The sequence below is a fragment of the Apis laboriosa genome, unplaced genomic scaffold, assembly GCF_014066325.1.
Source record: "Apis laboriosa isolate Shangri-la unplaced genomic scaffold, ASM1406632v1 scaffold23_cov150, whole genome shotgun sequence".
NCBI classification, from domain to species: domain Eukaryota; kingdom Metazoa; phylum Arthropoda; class Insecta; order Hymenoptera; family Apidae; genus Apis; species Apis laboriosa.
The window spans coordinates 1,275,343-1,293,454 of NW_025222452.1; the positions used below are offsets into that span (position 1 = coordinate 1,275,343).

Consider the following 18,112-nt stretch of genomic DNA (forward strand, 5'->3'; position numbering starts at 1 on the left):
GTTGTTCATTTGTTTTATAATCATATTAAAAAGAATATGAATTATGAAAAAAATATGCTATTATTATATTAATTATTAAATATTATTGATATGAATAATATATAATATAAAATAATAATAACTATTCATTACATTTTACATTTTATACTATAATAAAAAAAATCTGGCAACAATGTCAGGTCGATATAAACATAACCTAGTCAATCATAACTCAATCTCTCACGATTTATAAAATATTTGTTTATTGTAATATGTTGTCTTCAAAATATAAGGGATGGAGTTTATAAGAATACAATTAGGTGAATAATTATTACATAATATAATATATAAATTTTAATTATGTAATATCTTAATAGAATAGTTAAATTTATTAAATATTTATATTTAATATTTTTTTATTTTTATATATAATACAATACTTAATAAATGTAAATTAAAACTTTTGACAAAATAAATATTTTGTTTTTTTTTTTAAATTTTTTATAAAAATATAATATTTAATATTATATAATCTTAAATATATAATCAAAATCTTAAATAATCTATGTTACTATAATACTATATATATATATATATTAAATAGAATTTTATAGTTTTTTTGTATTATTAAAAATAAATATATTAAAATTAATTAACAATATTACGCATTATAATATTATTATATTTCTAGTTCTAAGAAAATGATAAAATCAATATATATATCCTTAAGATGGAATAAAATTTACTATATTTTTTAAATATATATTACCTAAAAAAATTATAATATTATTTTTTAATTATATATAAATTAGTAAATTATAATAAATTAATATTTGTAATTTTAAAAACAATTTTATTTATATATTTCATTTCTATTTAATATTTACTTAACCTCTTTTGTTTAATATTAGAATTTCTTTTACACTTTTAGTTTTCTGCCTATTTTTAAAATTTGCATTTATGAGAAATTTAAACTTGTTTTATTTTTATATTTATTTAAAATCAATATAAATGTTTCAAATATAAGTATTACATCAAATTTTTCCAATATTTTATATACAATGTTATTTTAATTCCTGTTATTATATTATTCATTTACTATATTATTTATTTATTTAAATTATTATTTATATTATATTTAAATAAATTTTCTAGAAAAACATTTATCATAATGCTCTATACATTACACTAAAAAATAAGTAAAATACACATCTTACATTAAAATTCACATACTTAAAAAAAACGGCGTTGCCAAAGTAAACACTATGGTTCATATTTAATGTAAATATGTATATTTTATTATATTTCATACTTTCGAAGCAAAATATCTAAGTTGATTTAATAAAATTTATTAAAGTATATATATATATATATAAAATAATATATTTATTAATTCTTTAAGATAATAATATATATCAATATTTCAGATTAATTTCGCATAAATGAAAATTCATCTGATTAGAATTATGACAGTGGAAAAGTGTTAGTTGCTGCATGTTACCTACCCTGTATGTATGTATATACTTCAGTCCTTTATTATACACTATTCTCGGAAAGTTTTGTTTTCTTTCATAAATTCTTGACTGTAACAGAAAAGAAAACATTGTCATGCCGTTGCAAGTTCACGATGTTCAGGTAATTTTTTAGAATAACTTGCAATAATTGCTACAAATAGAAAATTTCATGCACATCAAAGTCATGACAAATTCAAATGTTCATTTTTGTGCATTTTTTTCTTATATTGTAATTATTATGTTGATCCAATCTTTGATCAATATCTTTCTTAAATCTTTTAATCTTTATATTTTTAATTTTCTTAACTTAGAATATTGCAATTTACAAATCTTTTTATTCAAATTATATTTTAAAATATTTTTTATTTATATTTTTTATATATAGCAAAATGTTGTGGAGCCTATGCAAGTTGATGCTCCTGCAGAAGATAATGATAATGCAGAAGAAGAACCATATATTGTGGAAAACCCAACATTGGTATATCTAATTTTCTATTGAATTTTTTATTTTTGATAGTTGTTAATAATTTTGTATAATTCTGATTTTATAATGTAAGTATATGTCAAAATATTTTATTTTGATTTTTTTCAGGATTTAGAAGTTTATGCTAATAGTTATACTGGTCTTGCTAAACTATATAGACTTATATATATAGCTGATCACTGTCCAATGTTAAGGATAGAAGCATTAAAAATGGCTATATCTTATGTGATGACAACATATAATGTTTCCTTATATGTCATACTACATAAAAAATTAGTTCAAGCTGTAGGTACACCTGGATTACCAGATGTTGCAGCACAATCAACATCTCAAGATATGTTAACCTTAGATCAAGCTTGGGTTGAATTTCGTTCTAAAAAGGCTGCTTTGAAACTAGAAAAATTTGATACTGATCTTAAAAATTATAGAAGTAATTCAATTAAAGAAAGTATTAGAAGAGGTCACGATGATTTAGGAGATCATTATTTAGATTGTGGGGATCTTGTTCATGCCTTAAAGTGTTATTCCAGAGCAAGGGATTACTGTACTAGTGGGAAGCATATTGTTAACATGTGCTTAAATGTTATTAAAGTTTCTGTTTATTTACAAAATTGGGCTCATGTATTAAGTTATGTAACAAAGGCAGAAAGTACACCAGACTTTTCTGATGTCCATGGCAAAGACAACAATCAATCTATAGTTACAAAATTAAAAGTTGCAGCTGGTCTAGCGGAACTAGCTACTAGAAAATATAAAATGGCTGCAAGACACTTTTTGCAGGCATCATTGGATCATTGTGATTGTCCTGAATTATTATCCCCTGGAAATGTTGCCTTATATGGAGGACTTTGTGCTTTAGCTACATTTGACAGACATGAATTACAAAAACAGGTTATCTTCAGCAGTTCCTTTAAGTTATTTCTAGAATTAGAACCACAATTAAGAGATATAATTTTTAAATTTTATGAATCAAAATATGCTTCTTGTTTAAAATTGTTGGACGAGATAAAGGATAACATACTTCTAGATATGTACATAGCACCACATGTTAATGTATTATATACACAAATTCGGAATAGAGCATTGATACAATATTTTAGTCCATACTTAAGTGCAGATATGAGACGTATGGCAACTGCTTTTAATAGGACTGTATCAGAATTGGAAGATGAGCTTATGCAATTAATTCTCGATGGCCAAATACAAGCTCGTATAGATTCACATAATAAAGTAAAGTTATCATTATCATCATTTAATATATTTATAAAAGAATAATTTTTAATTTAATTTATTGTATATGTTTAGATATTGTATGCCAAGGATGTCGATCAACGTAGCACAACTTTCGAGAAATCTATGAGTGTAGGAAAAGAATATCAAAGACGCACACGCATGTTAATCTTAAGGGCTGCAATGTTAAAACAACAGATTCAAGTTAAAGTAATTATATATATTATTTTTAGAATTTGATAAAATGAAAAATAAACAATATTAATATTATAAAAATTTGTTTTTATTTTTAATATTTTTATAGAGTCCACAGCGTGATAGTACTCAAGGGGGAGAGATGTCGGTTACCTGGAAACAATAGTTCAGTGGTAAGAAATTGAACTATGATTTATACTAATCTTTTAATTGATAATTATATTTATATAGATGACCTGATGTGGTTATTAAGATATGAAATAGTACTTTGATACCATATTGGGCAATGAATGTTTATGATGCTGATATTGAATTCAAATCTTCGATAAAAGTTACAAAATATGTATATAATGCATTATACTATAAGTAAAAGCTAGTATTTTCAAAAATGTGTTTATTATGAACAAACCTTTGATAAAATATAATGTATACTAAAAACTTTATTATCAATAAATACACGAATACCTTTTTTTAGGCATGAATATTTTCTTTTTCATGTTGTTCATTTTATCTAATAATCATAAATATCAAAAAATTAATAATAATAATAATAAACATACTTATTTTTACATATTAATTATTATATTAAAAATAGTTAATTATAAATATTATATAATTAATTAATTATAAATTAAATTAATAATAATAAATTAATTAATTACAAATTAATTAATTAATAATTAATTAATTATAAATTAATTAATAATTATAATTTAATAAGTTAATTATAAATATATATAATTATTAATAAATATATTAAAAAATAGTTAAAACATACGAAAAATATTTACTTTTTCAAAGAAATTTTATGTTTTTAATTTTACGGTTTTATAAATAAATATACTTAAAATTATTTAATATATAATTTATTCACAATATTGAAATATAAACTCTATATAAAAAAATACATAATTAAAAATAGTGAAATTCTATTAAAATTAATTAATAAAAAAATAAAATAATTATATTCTTTTATTAATTTTTTACAAAAAATAAATTTTATTTTAATTTAAATTCTTAATCATTATAAACATAAATTATTTTGGATTTTTTGTCCATGTGTGAAATTAATTAAATTAAAAAAAAAAAAGATATTAATTTTTTTACATTAGAAAAGCTTAATTATACAAATTATATATAATTTATGTTATATAGAGTTTGTAATTGATATATCGATAGAAATCCATTAATGATTTTCTTCTTGAATCTGAAAAAGTATTTTTATTATATTAATCAACTTTTAGAAAAAAAAAAAAAGGTAAAATTAATTATAATATATATATATATATATATGCAATTTTTTTGTCTTTATTGACTTTATTATAGTAAGATCATAAATGATAACATTTCTCAAATATGCATCCTATTATATAAAATTTCAATTTTTGATCTATTAAATTATTTTTATACATAATGAAATATGATTTTCAAATTCAAATTTTTTAGATTTATATATTTTTAAAAATAAATCATTAAATAAATAAAATTAAATTATACCTTTATTATAATTTTCAATTTAATTCAAATTATATTTTATACTTATAAAATTCAATTCTATAAATATAAATATCTGCTTATATTGTGTGTGCAATAATTTTTTGTGCAGTAGATTATAACAAATGAAATTATTACAAATTAATAAATGCATTAATTTATATACCTTTATGCCTAAATTTATATACCTTTAATATAATTAAAACACTGTATGTGGCAAGAATTCCCAAACCAAATGCTAAAAGATGTGGAAAATATTTAATTCCAGGTATGTCAGGCCGTTTTGCCATTAGAATTTGTAAGAAAGATAAATTTTTATCAGAATATGGTGGATAACGGCCTCTGCAAAAAATTATAATAAAAATTATTTTACATATTTACTTTTGTATTAAATTATATAAAATATAATTTTAAAAAATAATATTTACGATGCCAATGCTTCTTCTAGTTTATTAAAATATTTAATAAGACAACCTTTTTTGTGTACAAAGGTATCATAAGTATATTTTCCATGATAACATCCCATACCAGAATTGCCAACACCACCAAATGGTATACTGTCAACTAAAATATATATATATATTTATTTGTAAAATTTAGAATTATATCTAAATAAAATGCACTATATTAAAACAAAAGATAAAAAAGATATTTCATGTAAATTTCATGTAGTGTGGATATAGGAAATTATGTATGTTTCACTAGATTAAATTTAATTATTATATATATAATAAAATTATATATATAATTATTTAAATTATAAAATTTTTCAGAAAAAACAATTTTTTGTAAAATTTTTGTGATTTGCTAATTAAATTTCTAGTTAATATATGCTTTTGTTTAACTTTGCATAAACAAAATACAATTTATAATATGCAAAATAATGTATATTTCGATTTATATCTATAAACAGTAAGTATAATTTTGCTAGACAAAATTAAATGTTTTATTTTTCTTATCTTATGTTTTATAAAATAAGATTATGTAAATTAATCTTATTTTATGCTTTGCTATAACACAATTAAAATTTCAAAATATAATATATTAAGTGCACTTATACATCAATATATACAAAAATAATTAAGCTTAAACATATAAAGAATACAAGAATTTTGTTACTATACATATATTATATATATAGTAACAAAATTCTTGTTTAATATATATATATATAATAAGTTCTGATGATATAATTAAATTATTTTATCTAGTAATGACATTTTTAATATTGAAATGACATGTTAAAATTGTATAATTTATAATCATAAGAAGTAGAATTTTTAATTAGAAGAATTTTATTAACTAATTTTTAATTTTAATTTATTTCATTTATAATAATCATTTATTTCATTCAATAATAGTTTTCATCTATTTTTTTATTAAATTAGATTTAATATTCTAATTATTCTATAAATAATATAAAATATTCTAAATATTTTAAAGAATTTCAATTTTTTTTATATTGTATTCTCTGCATATTTTTTACTATATTTGACAGTACTGAATGATATTTAATTTTGCATCTTTATATATGTACATCATATGATATATATGTAATTATTTATTTCAATCGAAACATCTATAATTTCCCGTTTTATTAATTTTACAATCTTGCTAAATCACCAGGATCTAATACTATATACATATATTATTAATAAATTTTATCAATGTTAATAAGATAACACAAAAAATCCAATACCTGTTGCATGCATTATTACATCATTAACACAAGCATTACCACTACTTGTATTGTTGAGAAATATTGATATAGTATTTTCATCAGTGCTAAATATGTATAATGCTAATGGCTTCTCCCTGCATGAATATTAAGCAATTATTATTCAAAATAATATGCTAACTTAACATGAACAGGAGAATTAGCCTATTTGAATTACTGATATTACAAAAATGATCAATACAAAAATGATAAAGAATTATAAAAAATTATAAATAGCAAATTAATTGTTATAAGTTATAATAATCTTAAGTAATATTTTTATTTAAAAAAATTTTTATTTTCAGAACCAAATAAGAATAATTAAAAAAAATTAAAAATATTACATAACAATTATAAAGACTTTAAATAAAAACTATTAGAATATATTTGACATAATATGATAATTTAAAAATTTTCCTTATGCAAGCAAATTCGTGAATCTTATTTATAATCTAAATTTATATAAATAAAAAGAGAGAGAGAGAGATTTGTATTTTTATAAAGTTTTTTATCAAGTTGTATGTAATTATTTATGCATTGTAAATATTCTAGATTACTATAATTTTCACCCATCACCAACACATCAAAAAATTTAATAATATAATTAATATTAATAAATTTATAATATAAAATTTTTAATTTTCAATTAATGTACAATATAATAACAGTATATAAAATTTAAAAATGCAATAAAAAACCATCTTAAATTAGTTTCAAAAAAGTTAATAAAATTAATATTTTCCAAAAATTAGTTAAATTAAATAATTATTTAAAAGCTTTAAATAGGTAATATTACTTATTTGATAGTACCATACTTATAAAATAAAAAAATTTTCTAATAGCCACAACTCACCACAATATTGCATTATTGTATCATTTACTCCTACGCTTCCACTACGAGTTTGATTTATTATTAAATCCTGAACTCCCCTGTCCTTGGAAAATATATATATTACGAGTGGGGATTCACTAAACGTGAAAATAAATTGCTTGATGTTTAATATATTCTTGTTGTTTGTTATTTTTTAAATAAATGTAAAATTTTATCAATATTTGATATTATCAAAAATTGTTAACATACATACAACTTTTATAAATAATTTTATAATTAATTGAAGTTTATGGTTATAAAAATTTGTTTGCATTTTTATTAAAATATTTATGAAAAAATAAATACATAAAAGATTTACCGATTATTTATAAATTTAATTGCTTCATAAGCATTATTCACATTTATAATTGGTAATATTGGACCAAATATTTCATCTTGCATCACAGGATCCGTAGATTTGATATCAACAAGAATAGTTGGAGAGATATATTTTTCATTAGGATCACAGTCACCACCTATCACTATTCTACCATTATTTAAATACTTGATAAGACGCCTATATAAAAATATAATATATATTTCATTATAATTAATTTCATAATATAATATATAAAAAATAATTATAAAATATTTATAAAAAGCAGCAGCTAAAAATTTATCTTACTGATAATGATGTTCATTAATTATACGTGATAAATCTGGACTTTCTTTTGGATTATTACCATACCAATCTTTTAGAATTTCTCTTGCCTTTGTTACAAATTTATTTTGAATTTCTTCAGAACAAAGTATATAATCAGGTGCAATACATGTTTGTCCAGCATTAACACATTTGCCCCAAAGTACTCTTTTCACAGTTATGTCCATATCTACTGTATTATCTATATATACAGGGCTATAAATTGTTTCAGGATTGTAAATGTTTATATCACAAAATAAGAAAATAAAAAATAAAATATAGAAAATAAGATTAGTAGATTATTATACTTTTTACCTTTTACCACCAAGTTCTAATGTTATCGGCGTTAAAAATTTATTTGCTGCTTGATGAATGATTTTTCCAACACTAGATGAACCTGTATAAAATATATAATCGAATCTTTGCTTAAGTAATTCTGTTGTTTCAGAAATACCTCCTAATATTACATGAATACATTCCTAGAATATATATTAATATATATTATTATTTTATATAATATTATTATATAATATTATTTTAAAATATGAATGAAAAGATAAAATAATATTTTTTTTGTAATTATTTTAGAATGAATTTTTGTAAAATTTATTTGAAACACATACTTGATCTAAATATTTTGGAATAATATCTGCAATAAGTTTTGCTGTAGCAGAGGATATTTCTGATGGTTTAACAATAATACAATTTCCAGCAGCTAATGCACCTGCTAAAGGAGCCATAATTAATTGGAAAGGATAATTCCATGGTCCCATAATAAGAACCACACCATATGGATCTTTCTTAATTTCAACTCTGTCCATTATGTTAACTATATCTTTTGGAGGCTTAAAGATATAAACAATTAAATATTATATTCATCTATTTAAATTTATAAATATATTTATAAATATACAAATATATATATAATAGTATATAAAAATTAACAAAAAATTATAAAATATTAAAAATACTTTTTCATCAGCTGACCATTCCTTAAGAGACATGAGCAAATGTTTGATTTCTCCTTCAACAATATTTATTTCCATAATAACAGATTCAAATTTAGACTGAAAGAAAAATATATAAATCTGTAAATATAAAAATAAAGTAAATTTATATAATTATTATATATATAAACCTTGCGTAAATCAGAAGCAAGAGCAGATATAATTTCTTGTTTACATTCTTGTATCATAAGTAGTGTTTGTTTTAATTGTGTTTGTTTCCATTTTAATGATCTTGTTTTACCATTAATAAATACATTTCGTGTACGTTCAACAAGCTGTAAAGAAATTTTTTAAATACATAATAAAAAATATTAATTTTTTTGTATTATTTCAAAAATTTTAACATTAAGATTTTTATTTTCATTAACAATATGAAATAAAATAAAGAATCAATATACTTACACTTGCATAATCCATTATCATTTTTTCATTAGATTCTGCTAAAATAAAAAAATATAAATAATTATTATTATAATATTAAACTTATATATAACAATTATTATTAACAATTATAATTATAATTATAATTATATAATATATATTATAACAATTATTGTTTTGAAAGGTCAAAAATATTTTATTATTATTTATTATTTTTTTTTTCGTGTTACTATCATATTTTCCAATAAAAGATTATTTTATCAAAGTTATTTCATTTTTATGTAAATTTATGTAAATAATTATGTATATTTATGTAAATAATTATTTTAATTCTATATAGACTTCTAAACACATTAATTTCACTAATTTACACTATAATGATTGGATTAAAATTAAAATTCATATCGAGTTTAGGTTTGGAAGTTTCGATTAAATTAAATGCAATTGAATCAACGTTTAATTAATATTTCTAACTATCAATATCAACATTAATTATTATATTTATTATTTAAGATTTAATAAAAATTCAATTTGTTATAATTTTAAAAATAAAGAAGAAAGATCACATGTGATTAAAAAGATAATTTTAAAAGACAAGATTAATTACATATGAAGTTTTATCATAGCTTAGAATATGATTTCATTGACTATGGTTCCACTCGAACAACAGAATATTGTACTAAATGATATTTGTTCAATAAAACAAATTATTGAAAAACAAATTAATTACATGAGAGATGTAATTTAATTTATTAATTTTGCATTATTTTGTATCATGATTTATATTTATTTCTAAAAAAGCTATTTTGATTGAATTTTTTTATTTTAATTTAAAAGATTCTATTTTTTTTTTTTATAAAGAAAATTTATATCTAAAAGAATTGTAAATTGAATTCATTTAAATTTAAATTCTTATATGATTTTATTTATTTTCTTTATTGTAATATACATAACACATAATATACATAAGTTTTTTATTTAAATTTCAACCAATATTTCTAAAAAATTGATATTTTCAAATTGTATTTATTGAATATTATTAGAAAGTATAAAAATCATCTCAAAAAGAAATTTAATTAATAAATATTATGATTATAAGAAATAAAAGTAATATTTATTTACGATGATTATCAAATGATTGACTTGATTTCATATTATATTGTAAAGAATTAAAAATTTATTTATTATAACAATCAACAATATCTACATGCTTAATAACATAAAAATTTGAAATAGTAAAAGCAATTAACTATCTTAATAAAAGATAGTAACTATCTTAAAATAAAAAATACAAAAAGATGTTTGAAATTTTAAATTTAAATTATATTATTTCAAAAAGACATCTTTAAAAGTAAGAATAGTCATCATAATTAGATTATATATTTACAATATTTTCTGAAAGATAATAAAATAAGAAATGTATCTTTGAAGGATACATTTATTGTTATAAAATATTGTTATCTATAAAATATAATTTTCTGGTTTAGTGTTTTTGTAATATACTGTACATAAAACTGAATCGATAAAGAAGATTGTAGAAAAATATTTCTTTAGTTTCTTTGAAAGATGTCAGCACTATAACTATTTGAAAAAAAATTATAGCAAAACGATACTTTTTGTATGTAAGTCATTCCTAAGATTTTTTATGTATAAAATTGTTATGAAATGTTAATGAAAAAATATTTTGATTGGTTAATTATATGATATATTAATTATTACGACAAAATAATTAGATAAAATCAAACAGATAAAATCAAATTATATTTTTCCATTCCTATTTATGAATTAGTAACAAAATAATATTTATGTAACTATATAAATACTTAGTATGTATTTATACATAATTTAAAAGTAAAAAAAAAATGGAAATCAATCAATCACTTTAAAAATAATTAATTAACAAAATTTTTTCAAAACTGGTGCAATTAAATATGTATTATATGTTATAAACATATTCTGTGTGCAAATGGTGCGCATATTTTTTCGTAAAGTTCCTACCATCAATCTTATTGTAAATCTTTGTTGATGGTTCTACATTAATTTTTACGTAGTTCATATTGTTGTTTTGTCTTTTCTCGAAGATTTATCTCTGTTTTCTATCTTAGCAGAAAGGATAATAATTCTAAAAATTGTAAAGAGATATATAAAAAATTTTAATACATTAATTTTTTAAAATCCTCAGTATTTAATTGTTATTTTATTATTATTATTATCATTATCAGCATTTGAATTAAAAAAAAAATACGAAAATGATTTATTTATTTGTTGTGATTAAAAAAAACATTTTCACTATATTTTATAATTTTCACTAATGTAACGTAAATTTAGATATATAATTATTTTTTTAAATATATATTTTATGCTAATCAAAATAAAATTAAATAAATGATTTTATTTTTTGGAAAAAGGAAAAGATAAATAAATATAAAAAAAAAAAATAAAATAAAGATTCTATATTATTCAAAAACAGAACATATTTATGATTCATATGATTCATTGTTTTTTAGAAATATTTCTATTACATATTCATTTGAACATTATTTATATCTTTTTATATAATATAAAATAATTAAAAAATAATTAATAAAATAAATGATCAATTCTAATTTAAATCCATAAATCCATAAATCCATAAATATTTGTGATAGCTTTTCCATATATATAAAAATACAAGAATGATCTTTCAAAATTTACCTTTTACTTGTAATCGAATGATATACCTTATATACACGTACAAACACACACTTTATTTAAGAAAGTTATTTTATTTATATTCGTTAAATTTATTTATATTCGTCGTTTTTTGTCACTAAATGATTATTATATTGGTTGCATATGATAATTTATTCTGAGTACTTAGATATATTAACTTCTATTAACGCAATTGTACGGCATACTCATTTCAAACTTCTCTTCAACTGGTTTTTATATACACTGTAACGTTCCGCCTCCATGGTACGTTTGTTTGCGCCTGCGAACTCGGATGACAACGAGATAAGTAATTCTATTTATATCACTAAATTATATAATTTATTAAATATTTAATAGATTTTTAAATTTCAATTTTAAATGAAAAATTTAAGATTTTTTTATAAAATGTTGATTAGTTAGACAAAAATTAAAAAAAAAAATTTTTATTTTTTAAAAAAGTTTGAAATTTTTGGTAGAAATATATAAAATAAAATATATAAAATATAAAATCCGCAGATTTTTGAAATTTATTTAATAGAGAGAAAAGAATATAGAATCTTTTAGAATTTTTATAAAAAAAAATTTTTATTAGCAGAATGGAACTTGTAAAATTATTAAAATTTTATTCCATTAATTTTTTACTTACTATATTTTTGTATTTTAATTACTTATCATATTTTACTTTATGTTATGTTTTTATTCAATTTAGTTTAAACACTACAGTAAATCTATGTTTAAAAAATGTCGAATGTGAATTGATCTGAAAACTGATTATGTGATTCTAAATATTCAGATGAAAGTTTATATTTATCATTTATATATATTTTAAATGATTAAAATTTTTTAAACCATATTTCTACAACAAAGAAAAAATATTTCAGACAAAGAATATGTAATTTATGTATCTTGATAAAATTTATACTATATAATTTTTTTATTAAATCTTTTTTATTTATTATTTTTTTTATCATAAATCTTAGGGAAATATTTAAATTTCAATAGTTTCAAATTGCATATTTTAATTGCTTAAAAATAAATATTTTTCTGTTTTTTTATTCTTTTTCTATCTGAAATTTAAAAGACTATATAAATCATTTTATTAAAGTTTTATATTTTTTATATTTTATATTTTATTAAAATTATTATATTTCAAATAGTAATTAAATGATATTAAAAGTATGCAAATTAATTAACAATTTTATATAATTATTAAAATAACAGTTAAAATTTCTTTAAATTTTCAATATCATTTTTAAAATTTCAATTTCAGAATATGTATTTGAATTATAATACGTTGTAAAAATTACCAACATAAATAATTATATATTATAAAAGTCATGCGTTGTAAAATATTATATCAAAATTCTTGATAATATTGTACGTGCACTTATATGATATTAATGAAAAAAAAAAAAAAAAAAAAAAATGAAATATACAAAATAGCAATCTATATTCGTTTAGAAGAATTTATTATAGATTTCGAAATTTTTGAATACATACAAAAATGTATTTTAATGTTTTTTACAAAAATTTTTTTTTTCTTTTTATAATAATTTTGTTTGAAAAAAAAATTAAAAAATTTTTTCACTTCACATTATTTTTCTTTTTTGATCATTTAATTTTTAATTTTGTATTATTACAGGTGACAAGGATAGAAAATAAGTTATAAATAAAATAAATGGATAAATAAAACATAGTTAAATAAATACGTATATCGCTTAAAAATTACTTTAATAATAAAAATTAAAAATAATAAAATTACTTTAATTTAATTTTCACTATATATATTTGTTTGTTTTTCGATGTAAATCAACAAGTTATGTTAAAAGAGAAATCGAATACATTTCTTGTTGCATACTAAGTAAATTACTAGAGATTAGATAACGAAAATATAAAATATATATTTAAATTAAGAAATTGTTAAAAAATTATTTTTATCGACATATTTGTTTATTCATTCAATTTTCTTGATATTTTCGAATTATTATTATTAGCAAAGAAAAGATAGAAAAATATGAAAAAGAAATAAAAGAAGAAAAAAACAGAATTATCTTAAAATGCGATAAAATCACTTACCCATTGTGGGATCATCTAATTGCGATTCTATATCGATTTGACATTCTTCTGACTTCATGTTTTGTTCTTTCGGAGAGATTTGTTGTTCCTCTAAATCTCCCACTTCGATTTTCACTTCCGTCTGAAATCAAAATCGAAAAAAAATTAATATCTCAAACAAAAAGTTGTATGTAATGTTGGCCAATTTTTTTTTTATTTTTCGAAATATATAAATTCTCTTTTTCCTTATGTAATTATCATTGAAATGAAATTTAAACACATTGAATACTCTGCATTTATTTACAACGATAATTCTATAAATTCTTCAGTGCAAAAAAAATATTACATCAAATCACGAATTCATTTTATTTGTTTCATTTTATTTTATTTTGTATTTAAAAAATGAATAATTCGAAGGATAAATTTTATATATTGTACGTTTTCATTAAAAAAAATTTTTTTTTACAATTATAACTAATTTTCATACGATTGTACTTTTTTTCCATTTTCTTTCGTCCAAGCAAACTATAAAATTATCTTTTCCATTTATAAATATAATTTGATGATGAAATTATTATATAAGTAAAATGATAAAAAACAAAATTCAAAATATATATCGCAGGTAAATGAGTACTTACATAATAATTATGTTTTAGTATTAAGTTTGTCGTTTAACAAGAGAGTATTAGAAGGTGTTCAACGTTTTAAACCATAAATATCGGAGATCTAATCGGACGATGTTGCCTTTCACATAGCTATAGTACGACTGAATGTAATAGTATCCTTTTCTGATGTTACACCAGAATATAAAATGCTAATCATGCAAATATAAAGCAACGTATATATTGTATTTACGAATTAATATGCTCGAAAATAATATTTATTTCATATTTCTATATATATAAATATTTGATTTGTATAAAACATTCCTAATTTTTAATATTTCTTCTTTATCTTCTTTTGATTCATTGTTTAAAATTTTTTTTAGATAGATATCAATATGCTCTTCTAGTTGAGAAGTTAAAATTAAGAATATATTTAAAAATATTTTTTTTATTGATTTTTTTTTTTTTTTATAAAGAAGAAATAGAAAAAAAAACTTCTTTTTGAAAGATTTAACAAAAATTTATATTACGTATAATATGATATAATATTACATGATGATATAATATTGAATATAATGAATATTATATGAATATAAATTGAATAACTTCTTTTTTTTGAAAGAGTATAGAAATGCAGAATGTAGAATTATTCATTGGTGGTTAAACCAGTTTTGCCTTCTCGCCGATGAAAAGAATGTTGAAAAGTAAACAAGAAAATTTGCATATTATAGAAATAAAAGTAAAGGAAACGTAAACAATAAAGAAACGATATGAATAATATGAATAATAAAATTATTTTATCCAGGTAATAAATTTGTTAATATATCTAGATTTGAAATTATTATTATTATGTATTACTATTATGTATTATTACTGTATATTATATCATAAATTATATTTATAATTATTAACGTTATTTTGTTTATAGTTAAAAAAAATCTAATTGTGTTAATAAAAAATCTAATAAATAATTACTTTCAAATAAAATGAAATCGTGGATTCATCCAATTATAGTAAATAATAAACAGATGTTGTAAAAGTTTAAACATCGGAATACAATAATATTCAAACCTACGAACATGTCGAAAGGAAGAAATTTCAATAAGGTTTGCATATTCAACTGAATAGACTTTCAATCAAATAATACAAATAAATATAGAAGGAATAAGATTATTCTTTTGTTTATCAAAATTTTACGATATTTATACAATTTCAATTTGTTCCTCGAATTTTATCATTTTGTTAAGAATATATATAATAGTAAAACTTTTTTGCTTTATTTTGAAAATAATGTTGAAAGTAATGTTTTCAGCACCTTTTAAATAAACAAAATCATTATTTCATGAATCATATCAAAATATTATAAGTTAGTTCTTCGAATCTACAATAAAATATATACTCATCATTTTTTTATCTTTGTTAAACGTTTAATGATATTGAATAATGATATTTGTACTCACCATTTTTTATTTTTTTTATCTTATATTCTATCTCAAATATTTAATAATATTAAATAATGATATTTGAGTTATTCGTAAATCTTTTTAACAGATAAAGCACTGTAAACAATATGAAATGGCTGTTGAATTCAAACTGAATTGATAAAAATTTAACGCATGATAATTCCCACAATAATATATGCATCAAGTAAAAAAAATCGAGGTCGTTTTTATTTGAATAGAAAATACCGGCAGCCATATTTGATTGAATAATGTTCTTATATGGATAAATAATGAGCTATACTTTTTTTCTTTAAGTTATATAATATTATCAATCATTTTTTCTTTATAAAATCTAAAAATAAGAATTTTTTAATTACATGATATAATAAATAAAAAAACTTATTATTTACAAGATATTATTGCAATATCTTAAAATTGATAATATATAAAATAAAATGCATCTTTGACTTAAATGCAATTGAGAGAATACTAAGATATTGCATGTATCATGTTGCATTTAATCATACTTATTCAGTTTTTGATTTTTTAATAATATGAAGTAAATTATATAAATATATATTTTCGTATTTTTATTGATATTAATATTGATTTTCAATTATGAGAATCATTATAAAAAAAGATAATTCATGTCCAAACGAAGTCATGCAAATTAATAATTTTTTTTATAAATTAATCCTATCAATATTTATATATTGAATTATTTCTCATAAGAATTATCACTATTTGTATTTACATTTTATAAATATACATTTAAAAATTTATTATATTTGTAAATGTAAATGTAAATGTAAATTACTTAAGATAAATCTTAAATAGTTTGACATAATTTATTTTATAATAGTTTCTAATGCAATTATTATCAAACGGAACGAAAGTTTCCTTTAAATGGTTTTGTTACACTTTCCTTCTCAACTTTTTCCTTCTCACATTGTTTGTGAAATAGGTTCTCCATTAACTTTCTTCGAACTTTCTCTATAGATTCAGATGTATCCGGTTTTCTGCTCGTGTAAACTTAATATATGCGTTAATATATTATAATGTATGCGTAATCGAGAAAATGCGCAATTCCAAATGAATAATTATGTAACATACATATTAAAAAGAATTATTCTTTAAGAAAATATTAAATTAACGAATAAATTTTTTCGTTTTTACGTAAAAAATATAATTTCTAATACCTATAAATCTAGTAATTTATTTTTCTACTTATTTCTTGTGAATTTTCCATTTTTTTTCTCTCTCTCTTTTTTTTTATTAAATATATAATTTTACATGAATCATATTTCCATGAAATGTACTACAAAGTTTACCACGTCAGAAAAATAAAAGTTTAATCAGCTGATTGAATTATATTTTACATGATAGAAGTTCGTAATAGATGGTTGAAGGTTCCATGAAAAAATGCTCGAATGATAGTGTAAAATGCTGTTGTTCCAAAGTGTAATGTATAATTTTCTTATGTGCTCAGGAACTCAGGATCACCCATTTATCAGTGTCGATAATGTATCTGCATAAATATAATTTTTAATGACATTGGTCAAGGTCATGTCTTATTAATTAATTAACGAGAAAGGAATATTCGAATTTTGAGACAAACAGAATTATTTTCTTCGATCAATCTATTAATGATTTGTACTAATAATTTAAGGTTATATAATAATTTAAGTTAATAATTATGTAGATCATTCTAATCAATCACTTTTCGAGTTCAATGTCTTTATATTTCGTTCAAATTGAGATATAATGCATAATACAAATTTAGAAATGATAATGTTATTTATATGAA

At 19.4% G+C, this 18,112-nt stretch overlaps 2 protein-coding genes across 13 annotated transcripts; one reads left to right on the forward strand and one right to left on the reverse strand.

The window, feature by feature from the left end:
- Positions 1-174: 174 nt before the first annotated feature.
- Positions 175-3,791, forward strand: LOC122713453 (COP9 signalosome complex subunit 1-like). The gene is given in 8 exon segments (XM_043933914.1): positions 175-299; positions 1,407-1,487; positions 1,572-1,614; positions 1,879-1,971; positions 2,086-3,207; positions 3,283-3,417; positions 3,512-3,552; positions 3,554-3,791. Coding segments are annotated over 7 exon segments (1,482 nt in total). The 5' UTR covers positions 175-299; positions 1,407-1,473; the 3' UTR covers positions 3,588-3,791.
- LOC122713451 (aldehyde dehydrogenase family 3 member B1) lies at positions 3,473-16,456 on the reverse strand. Of its 12 annotated transcripts, none has more exons than XM_043933905.1 (13): positions 16,324-16,456; positions 14,280-14,400; positions 9,534-9,571; positions 9,263-9,406; positions 9,096-9,191; positions 8,748-8,969; positions 8,440-8,603; positions 8,110-8,340; positions 7,804-8,001; positions 7,467-7,582; positions 5,325-5,460; positions 5,085-5,238; positions 3,473-3,555 (listed from the first exon to the last, which is right to left on the reverse strand). In XM_043933905.1, the coding sequence occupies exons 1-13, from the start codon at positions 16,324-16,326 to the stop codon at positions 3,532-3,534; spliced, it is 1,647 nt and encodes a 548-aa protein (XP_043789840.1). In that variant the 5' UTR covers positions 16,327-16,456; the 3' UTR covers positions 3,473-3,531. The 12 variants fall into 12 exon arrangements, 11 of the variants coding, with proteins under 11 accessions (XP_043789840.1, XP_043789841.1, XP_043789838.1 ...); XM_043933906.1 differs by lacking the exon at positions 3,473-3,555 and adding an exon at positions 4,550-4,609; XM_043933903.1 differs by lacking the exons at positions 3,473-3,555; positions 7,467-7,582 and adding an exon at positions 6,596-6,711 and having other exon boundaries at positions 4,950-5,238.
- Positions 16,457-18,112: the final 1,656 nt, after the last annotated feature.

Coding starts and splice junctions, on each gene's coding strand:
- LOC122713451 (XM_043933903.1), bottom strand. Junction 9,572..14,279: donor ATTAGATGATCCCACAATGG/GTAAGTGATTTT, acceptor TTTTTATTTTAG/CAGAATCTAATGAAAAAATG. Junction 8,341..8,439: donor TTAGAACTTGGTGGTAAAAG/GTAAAAAGTATA, acceptor AACAATTTATAG/CCCTGTATATATAGATAATA.